We start from the raw sequence: 13561 nt of genomic DNA on the forward strand, positions 1-13561 counted from the left end.
ACTTTTTTTATTCCGTATTCTGTATCAAGATTAAAGAAAATAGAAATATCTCGGTATACGCGACCTCACGATTTTTAAAATTCGTGCCAACTGACCTTGCTTTACATAAGGAAAACATTGAGGAACTAGAATAGAATCGACAGGGAATGACAGACTATCACTCGAAATGATAATAAATCTAGATAAAAGTAAATGAAAACATACTTAAGAAAAAACTAAACACAATAGTTGAGAATCAATTAAATGAAGCCCAAAGTGAGCTTAAGAAAAGACACAGTGTAATAACGAAAAAAACAAAATTAGTATACATTGCATTCCTAGATCTACAAAAAGCTTCTGACTGTAAAATAGATAATAGTGAAAAAAAGAAATGTATCTAAAAGACTGTTGAACACAATGAAGCATCTATTTGCCAATAACAAGGATTCCGTCCGGAAAAATAACTTAGAATCTTAAAGAATCAAAATAAAATACGGATTAACTCAAGAAGAAATGTTGAGTCCTATATTGATCATTATAGAGATTGATAATATAGTTAAAACCACAAAAAGAGACTCCAAGATACTAAAAAAAGAACTCTGAAGACTAATGGTCTGGGAGCCAGGTGACGGTTTTTCCACAGAGATATAGCCAGACTTATATATTTATTCACACCTACATATAAGCTATTATCAAAAAATTTTTATTTGAGAGGAAATCACTGAAAATATAAGTTTTTTTTCAAGATCGATGCGCCAACTGACGTATAATACACTATATTAAACTCAGCTGATTATTTTGTTTCCTCGAGATATTGAGTTACACAAATTTTTAGGTGGGAGGAAATGACTAAATTTCTTTTTTTTCTCATCTCATCCCACCCATCAAGCTGCAGTTTACGTTCACTAAGCTTTATTATACAACTTTCTGATGCATTCTACTATGTCTTAAGAGGAATTTGGTAGTGTATTTATGTTGCTGGCCCCGGACTATAATGTTAAAATGATGGAAGGGGGAAATGGAACAGGGTATAGGCAACCATTCTTACAAATATATCGAATTCCTGTTGTTACACACATTATTTCTATTTATTGAATAATAGAGATAAAACAAGTGAATTAACTTTCAAAAATATTATATCTTTAGTAAAATAGATAAATATTGGTAATTTTTGTCATGTTTTTGAAAATTGTAATTGAGTTGTATCGAATGATTATACCAACGCTTTCGAGTGCTTATCTCGGATCGATACTTCTCCCACCTTAAAGTTGTTTATGTTTTGAATGTTTTGATCATGGTGTGAGGGATGAATCATTTTTCTAATTAAGAAATTGAAATTACAAATGTTTGATGAAAGATAAATAAATCATAGACCATGCCTCAAGTAGATTGCTTCAACGGTTACTTAGATGTCAAAATGCCATCTAAATCAAAACGAGGATTCACACCGTGGAAGGTGAGTACATTTTTATTTAATAATGGCGGGTACTTTGCGTGTTGACCTCGCCTAGCTACGGTGGAATTAAACATAAAAAAAATTAAATTCATATAACACTACACAGGGTTAATTCCAGTGGTAGTTATTATTTATTTTTATTTTGTAATTATGAATATATTTACTATGAATTTTTGGCATCTAACTATTGCTTTAACCTATATTTCATTACTTGTGATTTTTTCAAAAAACAAGTCGATATATAAAAAGTGATTGATATTATTTATATATTTCATGTTTTTTTCTTTATTTCCTGTATAAAAATATGAACCCAGTTAAAATTTTACCTTTCAATACAATGTTTATTTCAATATTAAAGAAATGTTTATTTTTTAAACAAGTAAATTATCAATCTAATACTTGTTATTTATTATTTTACATTTTGTTTTCATGATACCTTGTTTATTTTTGTACAAATCAGTGTCTAAAAAATAATTTATCAATATGCTTACTTGTTATTATTCTACATTCTGTTTTTATGATTCTCTTATAAGTAAGAATATTCAGATTTCACCTTTTAATGAATTTTTTTTATTTAAATTAAAGGAATGGTTTTTTATATTAGATTATAAAGCTCAAAGTTAAAAAACGTTTATTATAACATATATAATCATATAAAAATATTGATAATTAACAGTTATAAAAAAATAATCAAATCCAATAAAAAACTATTTATATAACTAAATATCTTCAGAAAGGCCTTGAAAACTAAAAACTGAGTTATCAGGCATCTTTTTGATGATCACTGTTGTTTACAAACTGTTGTAGGATGTTATCAATTCACCTTTTCAAACAATCATCCAATCATGCCATTTACTATTGATTATTACATTGTTACCTAATTTGTTTTGTAATTAAGTACCTCATGGAATTTATTTCACCAACATATGTCTATTAATAAACACACAAAATATATAGGGTTTATCAAAACTGCTCTTTCATAACTTCAAGATAAGTTTAACCCATTTCATCCCATAATTAACCAAAAAAGGTTCCTAATCACTTATTTTGAAATTATTAACAATTTAAAAAAAATATTGTGGCAGTCAATGTGCTAACCTAATGCTACCCTATGTAACACCTCCACCTCAACTTACTATTTCATGGTCTGCAGTATAGAGAATCTGTAGACAATCGAGACTAAATTCAGCTTTCTTGAACTATATCTTGACTAATGCCATAATTATACCTACGGAAAAGCGGTGTGGTACTTCTAACAAATCTCAATTACCATGGAAGTCTTGTCCAGGCCTTCTTTGTTTATTATTAGTCCCCAAAAAGTTTTTTGGGAATAGATATATTACTTGATCTTGTAATATGCCTTGCTGTACATGTGGTAGGCACATTTCAATAAAAATGTGTTTTCTAAGAATGGTGCATATGGTTCCACATGCATTCCTGAAATGTTTGTTTGAGATAACCTCCCTTCAATCATAATAATATCTATATGAACATCTAACCTATTGCTACCCCTCTTTAACATTTCATCCACCTCAGATTAAAGTTAAGTTTAAGTTCTATTTGATATAATTCTCATTAGGAATAAATCATGACCTTTTTGGGGTTCTCCCAGGGTTTGGAAGATGTTGCTTTTCATGGTCTGTAGTACAGGGAACCAGTAGTGGTTCAAATGGAAGTAAGTTCAATTTTCTTGAACTTTATCTTGACTAATACCATAATTATACCTGCCGGAAAGTATTGTGGCACTTCTAACAAACCTCAATCATCATGGAAGCCTTGTCTGGGTCTTCTCTGGTTATTATCAGCCCTCCAAAAGTGCTCTGGAATCAGTAGTTATGTCAATTGTCTTGATGTACAAATAGAATGGGAGCAGCACATTTCTCGGCGTTTACTCGACAAGAATTTCATATTATCAATACACAGGGTGTCATAACGACCCGGCTAGTCTAGTTGGAAAACAAATACATTATATGTACTTATTTTTATATTATATAATGGTATGGCACTCCTCAAACCGTTTGCGTACATTTTCAAAAACTTTTTGAACATGTGGTCCAAGAATACTCATGACCTTTTCTTCAATATTGTTTCTTATATCTGTCAAATTTCGTGGATTTTTTTCATATACCACGCTCTTAAAATAACCCTTCAAGAAAAAATCAGGTGATGTCAAGTCAGGGCTCCGAGGTGCCAATACCACCTTTTCGTGAAATCATCATTTCTGAGAGCAACTCGAGCCATGCAGTTAAAGAATTGTTAGTGGTGTGTGATGTTAGAACCATTTCAGTTGGTTAAAATGCTCACAGTGTTGCAGTTGAGGCCCCGCGCTTTGTTTGCTTCTCACTCTTACTCATTTTTATGTCTAATACAGACCTGGAAGAAACAATGGTGTGAGATAAACCGTTTGGATAGCATTGAAAATGGCGTGGAATTGAAATTACGATCTTCTAAAGAAGGGAATATTTTACATCGTTTTATACTACCCAGGTCTTCCACAATATGTAGAACAGAGTCTCGAACTAAACAATACGCTTTTGGGTTATTCAATTTAGGTAGAAAACAAAAACCTTTAATATTTTTAAATGGAAACTCTGAAAGTCAATCACAAGAATGGATGTCGGTTATAAGAAGGATGCTTGCTGTGGCTTCTTACATTCCAGGTAATTATTTAATATCTTTAATATGATTAATACAAAACTAGAGGATTTTATCTATGGTTCAATTAATTTTACCATCTTTAGCTTCTTTAATAATGTTTTTAAAAATGATTTGTGTTGAATTTATTACAATTCTATATCTATAATTGTAAATGATAAACAGTTCCAATAAAATAAAGAAATAAACAACAAAATGAGATTATAAACTGTTAGGTCACTAGAAAATGGTTCAAAACACAAAATTATTTTTTATTGACATATAATTGCTCCATAATGATTCTTGCTTTTGGTAATTTGGTACTACCACTAGAAAATGATTCAAAAGACACAAAATTATTTTTTATACTCCTAAATGTTCTGTTTTTCGTTTATTTTTGGATTTTTTTCGGTCCAATAACGACAATTTTGTCGGTTTACGAACCGATTTAAATGAAAATGAGCTTCATCTGAAAAAAGGAAATGTCAAAAGTGGAAAATCGACTAAGCATTTCTTCAGTAAATGCCAATCTTGCTCTAAAGTCGGTATCTTTTAATTCTTGTGTTAAATGGAGCTTATTGGGATACAGTTCTATTGCGCCAACGTGTATATGTAAAAAATATGGGAAATATATAAATATTACTTCTAATTCAATTAATTTTCTTGTAAACTTGTCTATTCCCGTTTTTCCAATGTATCGATACCGATTTAAGTGTTTTCTTACTATTTTATTTTACCCTTAATCCTCTTTTTGTTATTTGTCTTATTTCTTGATCTATCTTACTTTGTTTTCATCTCTATTTTCCTCGGGTGCTCACTCACCATGTCTCAAGTCCCATTATGATCTTGTTTTTTATTTCTGTCTTTATCTTCCCTACTCTTTTAATCTTTTTTGTTCTTATAAATCCGTTCTTCTTCCCCCTATCTTTATCTGCTATCTTACTTTCCATCTCAATCTACCTCTTCTTCTCTTGCCTCGCAACACTTGTAAATGGGTTCATACCATGTATTAGTTTCTTGTTTGTATTAATTTTGTTGATATTTCGATTCCCATTTCCATATTTCCTATCAATAGTGTCAAAAGCCGCCCTCAAATCTATATAGGTTTGGTCCAATTCTCCCTCTTCCTGGATTTTCTTTTTCATCATGTTCTTTATGTATTTTTCCAACTATAGTTTCAATATTTTTTTATAAATTTTTTTTTAGTGGATAATTCCAACTTTAGAGTGTCTTTGGTGGATAACCATCATTCTAGAGCAGCAGGATTGATAGGAACTTTTGGTGTATTAAGTTTGAATCAACAGGAATTAATTATAAGCGATCCGTGTACGGGCGAACAAAAAATAATTTGGAAATGGTTTCAATTTCATCAGTTTCATCTTCAGGCACCTTCGCAGCTAGAAGCTGATCACAAAATCATCGTTATGCACACTAGCAGGTAATTATAAGATTTTTATGTAAAAAATATAATCGATAATAATTTTATTTTTTGTTTTATTTAGTGAGTTTCCAGCAGGTCCGGGTCAAATACTTCTCTATTGTAAGGATGCTTCGAATCTTCTACATCATCTAGTAGCAAGAGGCACTTTTTCTAAAACAAAAAACAGACTTAGTCGAAGCGAAGGCGATTTATTTAATGTCTTGAACAATTCCTTTCATTCCGACAGTCCAGTGTGTTTGAGGAGCCAAACTGGTAGTGAAGATTCTGGGATTAGAGCATCTCTGGTTTCTGATGAGTCTGAATATCTTGCCAAATCAAAGGTAAGTGTTACATCTCTTGCTGAACTGGAGCTCTTCTACATTTCTGATTTTGTTACCACTCACCACCTGTGATGAAGGCACAAATGGCGGAAGAAGATGTTCCAGGTATATTCGAAAATAGAACAAACAAATTGTTGAATTAAAATTCCAAAAATCTTGAAACGCAGCCCTAAGCTGTACAGAAATGAAGAAAACCAACTGGAAATTTTGGTATCACAAAGATTTTTATATACAGATTATATATTTTTGCTGAGCTTAAGACAACCAAACAACGAAAGAGGCTGATCCGTTTACCATACTGGAACTAGTAAACCCATCTGTAGAGCCTATGTTTGGAATAACCAAAAATGCAGCCTTCAAATCACTGAGAAGTTTGCTTACAAGACAGTCTTTGGGAGATTGAAATACCTGACATATAGATATGCCTTCTGCCTGTTTTACCAATGAACTGCCCCCATTATATAGTTGGTGATTAATCTTTTAATCAAACACTGTCAACAAAGATGTCATTTTCAAGTTATAGGCAACCCAGACTATCAGGAATGTCTCTGGTGCTTGGAGAAGGAAGAAAGTTCAGACCACGTTAACGATCAGTGCCTATAAAGTTCACGGAGAAGCCTTACAGTTGTCCAAATAACATTAAAATGTTAAGGCTAAGGTGTCTCATGAATTTTTTCAAAGATATCGATATCTGGTAGTTTCAAATGGGGTACTAAGGGCCTTTGTATTCAACAATTCATGTCACAATTATGAACTATGACTCAGATAATTTCTAAATGTCAAATGCAAGGGCAGATTTATGGCAAACCAAAAAAAAATTAATCTATCTTCACAATAGTCTTCATATAACTCTATATAACCGATTCCAATATTGTTCTTACCATTCATAGCGTCCTTGGCGAGAGTTAATTCACTTAAAACCACGGTTGCAGCTTCTTTGGAATTGTTTTTGTCACTATGATGAATTCTTTTGAGGTCTGACTGCATATTGGAAAACAAAAAAGTTGCAGTGAGTAATATCTGTATTATAGGGTGGTTATGCATTGTTTGAATGCCTTTTTAGTCAAATACTAATGCAGAATCTATGAGGAAAGCATTGTCGTTGTGGAAATTTCAGATTGCACATGGGAAAAGACCCTAAATATAAAAAAAAATGGTCAAATTGTCTTCTGTTGTGACTTGGATTTCTTCGCTTATGTTGCTGAGTTTGTTTGAGGGTAACGGGGCTATATATTGTACGTTGAAAATCCTCTTGTACGAGTGGTATAGGGAGGTCCTTCTACTAATTGATGACTTTGCTCATTTAAACCATTTATATTGGTTAAATAAAACTCGATTATATTGAAGTGTCTGTTTCTAGTTTTTAAATAAAGATAATAATAAGTATGAGAACGTAGGAGGGAATATTCTCAAACAGATGGAGATTATGGATGGGGTAAAAACAAGGAGACGACAGTCTTGGTCCTCTTCTATTTATACTACTCATGGATAGGATGTTAAAAAGCAATAAAAGAGAAGAATTATAAACTGGAAACTAAAATTGGCTACATAAACCTAGAATCGGTGAAAATAGACCAGACGATGTAGTAAAACTTGCATATACATTTAAATAAATGGAAGAATAAAGTAGAGACATGAATAAAGATTATGGAAGACCCTAGAATGGTAATAAACTAAAAAAAGATCATGGGGAGATTTAATAATGAAAGGACAATTAATATGAACACATCTGGGGGTAATAATTTTCTCAGAAGATAGAAAAATAGATATAGAGATAGTAAACAAATATACTATACTCTAGATAATACAATTTTGGATAAAAGAAAAAGACAAATAAATAAGAATATACAACTCGATAACAGACCCCAGTTAATATATGGAAGTGAAACTTGCCTAGTGAACAAGAGTAGAATAAGATGAAACAACCAAGGAAAAAAAGCAAGACAAGATAAGAAATGGGGTAATAAAAGAAAAGTTCCAATAGGAAACAATATTTAAAAGATGTCTGAAGTGGTACAGACACATAATGGCAGAGTTCAAAAGTGTGTAGACACGGTAGAAAAACCACTCTCCTGTCTGCCACAAAAATGTTTATTTTCTTTATACACAGCTGCTCCTGCTCTTAGACATTGTAGAAGAACCTCCCTCCTGTCTGCCACAAAAATGGTTGCTTTTCTTTATACACAGCTGCTCCTGCTCTTAGTCATTGTAGAAGAACTTCCCTCTTGTCTGTCACAAAAATAGGTTTTTTTTCTTTATACACATCTCCTGCTTTTAGACATTGTGAAGAACCTCCCTCCTATCTACCACAAAAAATGTTTGCTTTTCTTTATACACAGCTGCTCCTGCTCTTAGTCATTGTAGAAGAACTTCCCTCTTGTCTGTCACAAAAAAAGTTTTTTTTTCTTTATACACATCTTCTCCTGCTTTTAGACATTGTGAAGAACCTCCCTCCTGTCTGCCACAAAAAATGTTTTTTTTATGCACAGCTGCTTCTGCTCTTAGACATTGTAGAACTTCCCTCCTGTCTGCCACAAAAATGGTTGTTTTTCTTTATACACAGCTGCTCCTGCTTTTAGACATTGTAGAAGAATATCATTGTAGAGGAATATCCAGGAAAAATTAGTCACAACGACTATTAGAGGAAAGAGGAAGGAAAGGAACATCAATACAACAAATAAATGAAATAGTAAAGAATAAAAAAATAGTGAATGAAAGGAGTTATGATAACTGAATCCAAAAAAAAGGTATAGAGGAGCATCTGGTGTCCACTCCCATCAAACGATAGTAGTTCCAGTAGCAGCATGTAGTATAATCTCCATTTTTTTTAATGAAGATGTTATACTTCAAAAACTATTTAATTATTATCAATTTCCAGGATGATTCAAATTCAATCACAAATGGATTAGATGTGATAACAAAAACACCAGGCGGTAGTGAAACAGAAGATTCATCGCAAGATCTTGTCGGTTCAAATCAGTAAGTTTTTGAATATATCTAAATATTTTACTATCCACGATACAGGATCCCAAAAACAACTAAAAATAGCAGGAAATGTATTGAATCCCAAATTTCTTACAAAAATAACGTTACCCCTTTCAATATACTCTCCATTACAACAAATCCATTTGTCCCATCAGTATTTCACATTCAGTATTTCACAGATCCTTCCTCGTTTTTTTCTTTTCATTCCCAACGTCGTGGAATCGGTTTTCATGCATGGAAATAAGAAAAAGTCACATGGGACCAGGTCAGGCGTATAAAGCGGGTAGAAGGGTAGAAGAATCATCTGTGTATCCAGAGTGAAACAGCCAAATCGAATATATTCGTTAATAATTAAATGATCGATTTGTATTTTTTGCTTAAATTTTTTTTTCTAAAAAAAATTATACAGGGCCGATACTAACTTTCTCATTTCAAATTCAACGCCCTTGTATATTACTTAGTATTTGGAAAATTTAATTTTTTAATTGCACCACGAGTTATTTCTACATAATATTGAAATTTTATTGAATATAACGGAGAATAAATAAATAGGATCAAGCCTATTAAATTTTTATTTAAAAATAGAGAAGCAGTAGATTATAAAAATAGATAAATAGGGTAGAAACATCACTTGTGGCCCCAGTTGAAGACTTACTTAAAAATAAGAAAACTATACATACAATCTGATCTTCCCATCTATTTTTAGGTCTTACAGGCAATCTTTTCTCGTTTGGTTTCCACTCTGTAATTTTCCTTGTACCTTGCCGGCTTTCCATTCTTTCAATGTATCCGTACCATTGTATTATTTTTGCTGTAATTGTCCTAATTTCTTGGTATAAATTACTCTTCAAGTGATCAGAAGCAACTTTAGTTTTTAGACCATTTTGAAACAATATAAATTAATCAAACTAATAAAAAAACTTGAGCAATAATGGGTCAAAAATATGATGAATTTTAAGATTTTAATAAAAAAAATATTTTTTTTTAGTAAAATCGGCATTCCAAGAAACGAATCTGGTATATCATTAGCTTCGGGAATATACGAGGAAATTCCAGACGATTACGAAAATACATCCACAGTTAATTCCAAACACATTAGCCACGTTTATGAGAATCCATCTGATGTCATCGTTGAATTAAGGAAGACATTTTATCCACCACCTCCCTTACCACCAAGATCGTTAGATTTAACATGGATGAAGTATGTAATTTTCCTTTTATTGTTACTATACAAGGTGTGACAATTAAGTTATGGGAACTTAATCGTAACTTGTAAACTTCATCCATATCTGTCTAGCAAATGGACTTTCTTTGTCAGTACAATTTCAAGCTTTGTATTTCGTGCAGATTTTAGTGTTGTGAAAATTAGTGACTGACATTACAAAGTGAAATATATCAAAAAAAAATCTCAGAAATTCTTCTGGATTGCAGTTATAGGTACATGTGAAGGAGTTCCTAATATCACATGGCACCATCAAGAGTTAATTCATGAGCTAGATATAAACAAAAAACTGTCCAAGGATTTAAACAGGCAGAACGTAATGTCAAAAGCTCTCCTTCAAACAAGGATCTTTGTGCCAAATTCAGAGCGACACCCGAAGCTGGATAAATTAGCCAATCGCTAGATATGAGACCTGGATATTTGAGTATGACCTCAAGATGCATAAATAAAGGCAGAAATAGGTAGAAATTATCGCGATGAACGTCCAAGAAATGTCATGATTGAAGGGAATGTGGATCTACAGGACTCTGATAAGATCAATTGTAACTTGTAGCAGAGAATGTTGATTGAATGACACAAAAAGACCAAGAAAAATTAAGAATATTGGAGAGAAAAATTATCAAAACAGTAAATGGATAAATTAAAATGATCACAGCAGACTAGATGGATGGATGACACAAAAAGACCATGAAAAATTGAGAATATTTGAAAGAAAAGTTATCAGAAGAATAAATGGATAAATTAGAATGAACGAAGCAGACTAGATGGATAGATGACACAAAAAGACCAAGAAAAATTAAGAATATTGGAGATAAAAATTATCTGAAGAATAAATGGAGGAAATAGATCAAACGAAGCAAACTGGATGGATGGATGACACAAAAAGACCAAGAATATTTGAGAAAAATTCTCAGAAGAATAAATTGACTAATTAGAATGAACGAAACAGACCGGACAATTCAAAATAATAGAGAAATGGATTGATAAGGGATAAATGAAAACATCATCCGATTCATTAGATCCCAGAGGTTGAGATTGTTTGGACACATCCTAAGAACGGAGGACAAGAGGAATCATGAATGCCGAAGTGGACAGCAGTAAAAAAAAGAGGACTTAAGGACTGATCAAGTTTCCGAAGACACACTATGAATGTGAGAGGACTGTGAGGAACAGGCCAGTTTGGAGGTGAATTGTCTAGGCCCCTACACCGAGTTGTAGTGGTAATTAATAAGATAGAGGCACGCGATTTCTGCGATTTTATGTTGCCACAAACAACTGGATTTTGTAGCTCATTCTTAAGATATAGGCACTCCTCGGGAGCTCATCATGGTGATGTAGAATAGATCAAAGAAACTGTAATTGTTATTCTAAACTTCAGATGATTACCAAGGATAGTTTTTAAAGATTTAAATGGAGACTACCATGATAATTGATAATAAACTTTTTATTCGAAACTTCTTTATTGATAAATTCCTGGAATTTATCTGCCACACCTCGTATTTTAAGACTTTTATCACTCATTTTTCAAAATTTCTTTCTCTATTTAATTTCTTGTTCGTTTTTGATTATATCATATGCGTCTAGACCTTTCTGGATGTAACCACGAGTCCCCAGGTGGAGACTCTTCTTCAGGAAGAAATTTTTATAAAAAAAATTGATGAAGTTGAAAACGCTTTCCAAAAAATAAAATTGTTTTCGAATGATCAGAGTTTTACAAGGGATGACCTAAAAGTAACAGGAATATTCCCTTCAAAATATCCTCCCTTTATAACTAATACATTCGTGCTACCGGTGCCTCCTCTATTCATACATTTTTTTGTACTCATCTGTAAGAATGACTGATAGTTCCTTCCTCGTTGGTTTCTCTTGACCTCTTCAATATTGTAGAATCTGTCTTCTATTCATGTGTGGAAATAAAAAAAGTCACATAGGACCAAATCCAGTCTCCCATCTGTCTCAAATCGAGTCTTTTAACGCAGAATCTACCTGAGTCGATGAATTCTTCCCTTGACTTGTTTGTTGATTCGATTCTGGGTAATTTTTGTTCCAAACTCTACTTTCAAAATCATCTGAACAGAGCTCCAAGATAAATCGCTACTCACAGATAGTTGATCAATTGTTATTTTCTTCGATTTCGATATTTGATGGGCGTCCACGGCGAAGTTTGTCTTTAATAGATCTATTGCTATTTATAAATGGTGCAAATCCTTCGTATACATGAGTTTTTCCCATCTTTGTAAGCTGTTTCCAAAATTAAACCAGTTCCAACAAATTTGTACTGAGTAGAAAACAAAATTGTATAACTGCATGTTGTTAACTTAAATTTCGCATCCGTAAACTAGTCTAAGTTGGTGGCCATGTTACGGTCCATGGGGGTGTAACTTTTGGTAATTGGGTTTAATTTATTTTTGTTACTTCCACTTGGTACCTTCGGTAAAGAAATAAAATGATGTAGTAAATAGGAATATCAATTGATAACGATTAAAGAAGAAAAAAACTTATAAGTATAGTTGCATTCATCAACTGTGGTCTAAGTTGGTGGTGATGTTGCCGTTGATACTCCCACCTGGTAGCTAACAAAAACGGCTAAAGAAGAGACTGATATGACTTTATGTTCCATCTGCATTCACACAGGGTATATACCATGGAATTAATTTTTTTCACAATCATTTTAAACTCAATTTTCCATATTCACTAATGAAAATTTTTTTTCCAGCTTAAAGCGACTAACATCAGAAAATAGTATTTCGCATTTAAAACATCGCGCCAACACGATGCCCGCTCACGATCTTTCTAGAATATCCAAAATATTTACAGGGGAATCGGATTACGTCGTAATGAGTCCTAGTAAAAGATGGGAATCCCCCAAAAAACCGGCAGCCGAAAATTTCTATATGCCGATGTTACCACGTCAGTATTCTTCGAAATTGAAGACTGAAAATCTAATTGTAGATCTGAAGACTACATGATTTAATTGTAAGGTGTTATTTTTTCACTTTTATACAATTTTAGCAAATTTATGACGAACTGTAACGAAACAGTTATTGTGACTTTTCTTATAGCAAGCATATGCACAAATTATCCCAAAATATTTAATATTTTCGCTTATTGTACTGTGCAATGTTGCAAGAAAAGACTGAGAAATTTTTAATAATGTTTTTTTTTTAATAAAAAAATTTATTCGTCGACTATTAATCAACATTTCGAAATTATAAGTGTGAAATATCCTGTTACCATTTTTTTATTTAAACATTAATTTTTATTTCGTTATCGTTTTTTATCAAATAAACATGATTTAGCGTTATGAATTTGGAATTTATTTTTCAAAACTTCGTCCCTAATTGACAACTATCTGTTCCAGAGCTAAACCAAAACGTCTATTATGCCTACAAAGCATTTCTTTAACCAAGACAGTATCTTTGTAACCTTTTTAAAGTTATTAACTTCTAATAACTTATTTCACTCCAAACTAGTTTAGGGGTTTTCTCATCTTTACTTTTCTTTACAACTCTTCATTCATGACG

At 32.3% G+C, this 13561-nt stretch overlaps 1 protein-coding gene across 1 annotated transcript; it reads left to right on the forward strand.

The window, feature by feature from the left end:
- Positions 1–1069: 1069 nt before the first annotated feature.
- LOC130448087 (uncharacterized) lies at positions 1070–13345 on the forward strand. Its single transcript, XM_056785282.1, has 7 exons — positions 1070–1435; positions 3807–4095; positions 5276–5507; positions 5572–5830; positions 8709–8809; positions 9804–10016; positions 12754–13345. The coding sequence occupies exons 1-7, from the start codon at positions 1355–1357 to the stop codon at positions 13004–13006; spliced, it is 1428 nt and encodes a 475-aa protein (XP_056641260.1). The 5' UTR covers positions 1070–1354; the 3' UTR covers positions 13007–13345.
- Positions 13346–13561: the final 216 nt, after the last annotated feature.

This window comes from Diorhabda sublineata, chromosome 8, assembly GCF_026230105.1.
Source record: "Diorhabda sublineata isolate icDioSubl1.1 chromosome 8, icDioSubl1.1, whole genome shotgun sequence".
NCBI classification, from domain to species: domain Eukaryota; kingdom Metazoa; phylum Arthropoda; class Insecta; order Coleoptera; family Chrysomelidae; genus Diorhabda; species Diorhabda sublineata.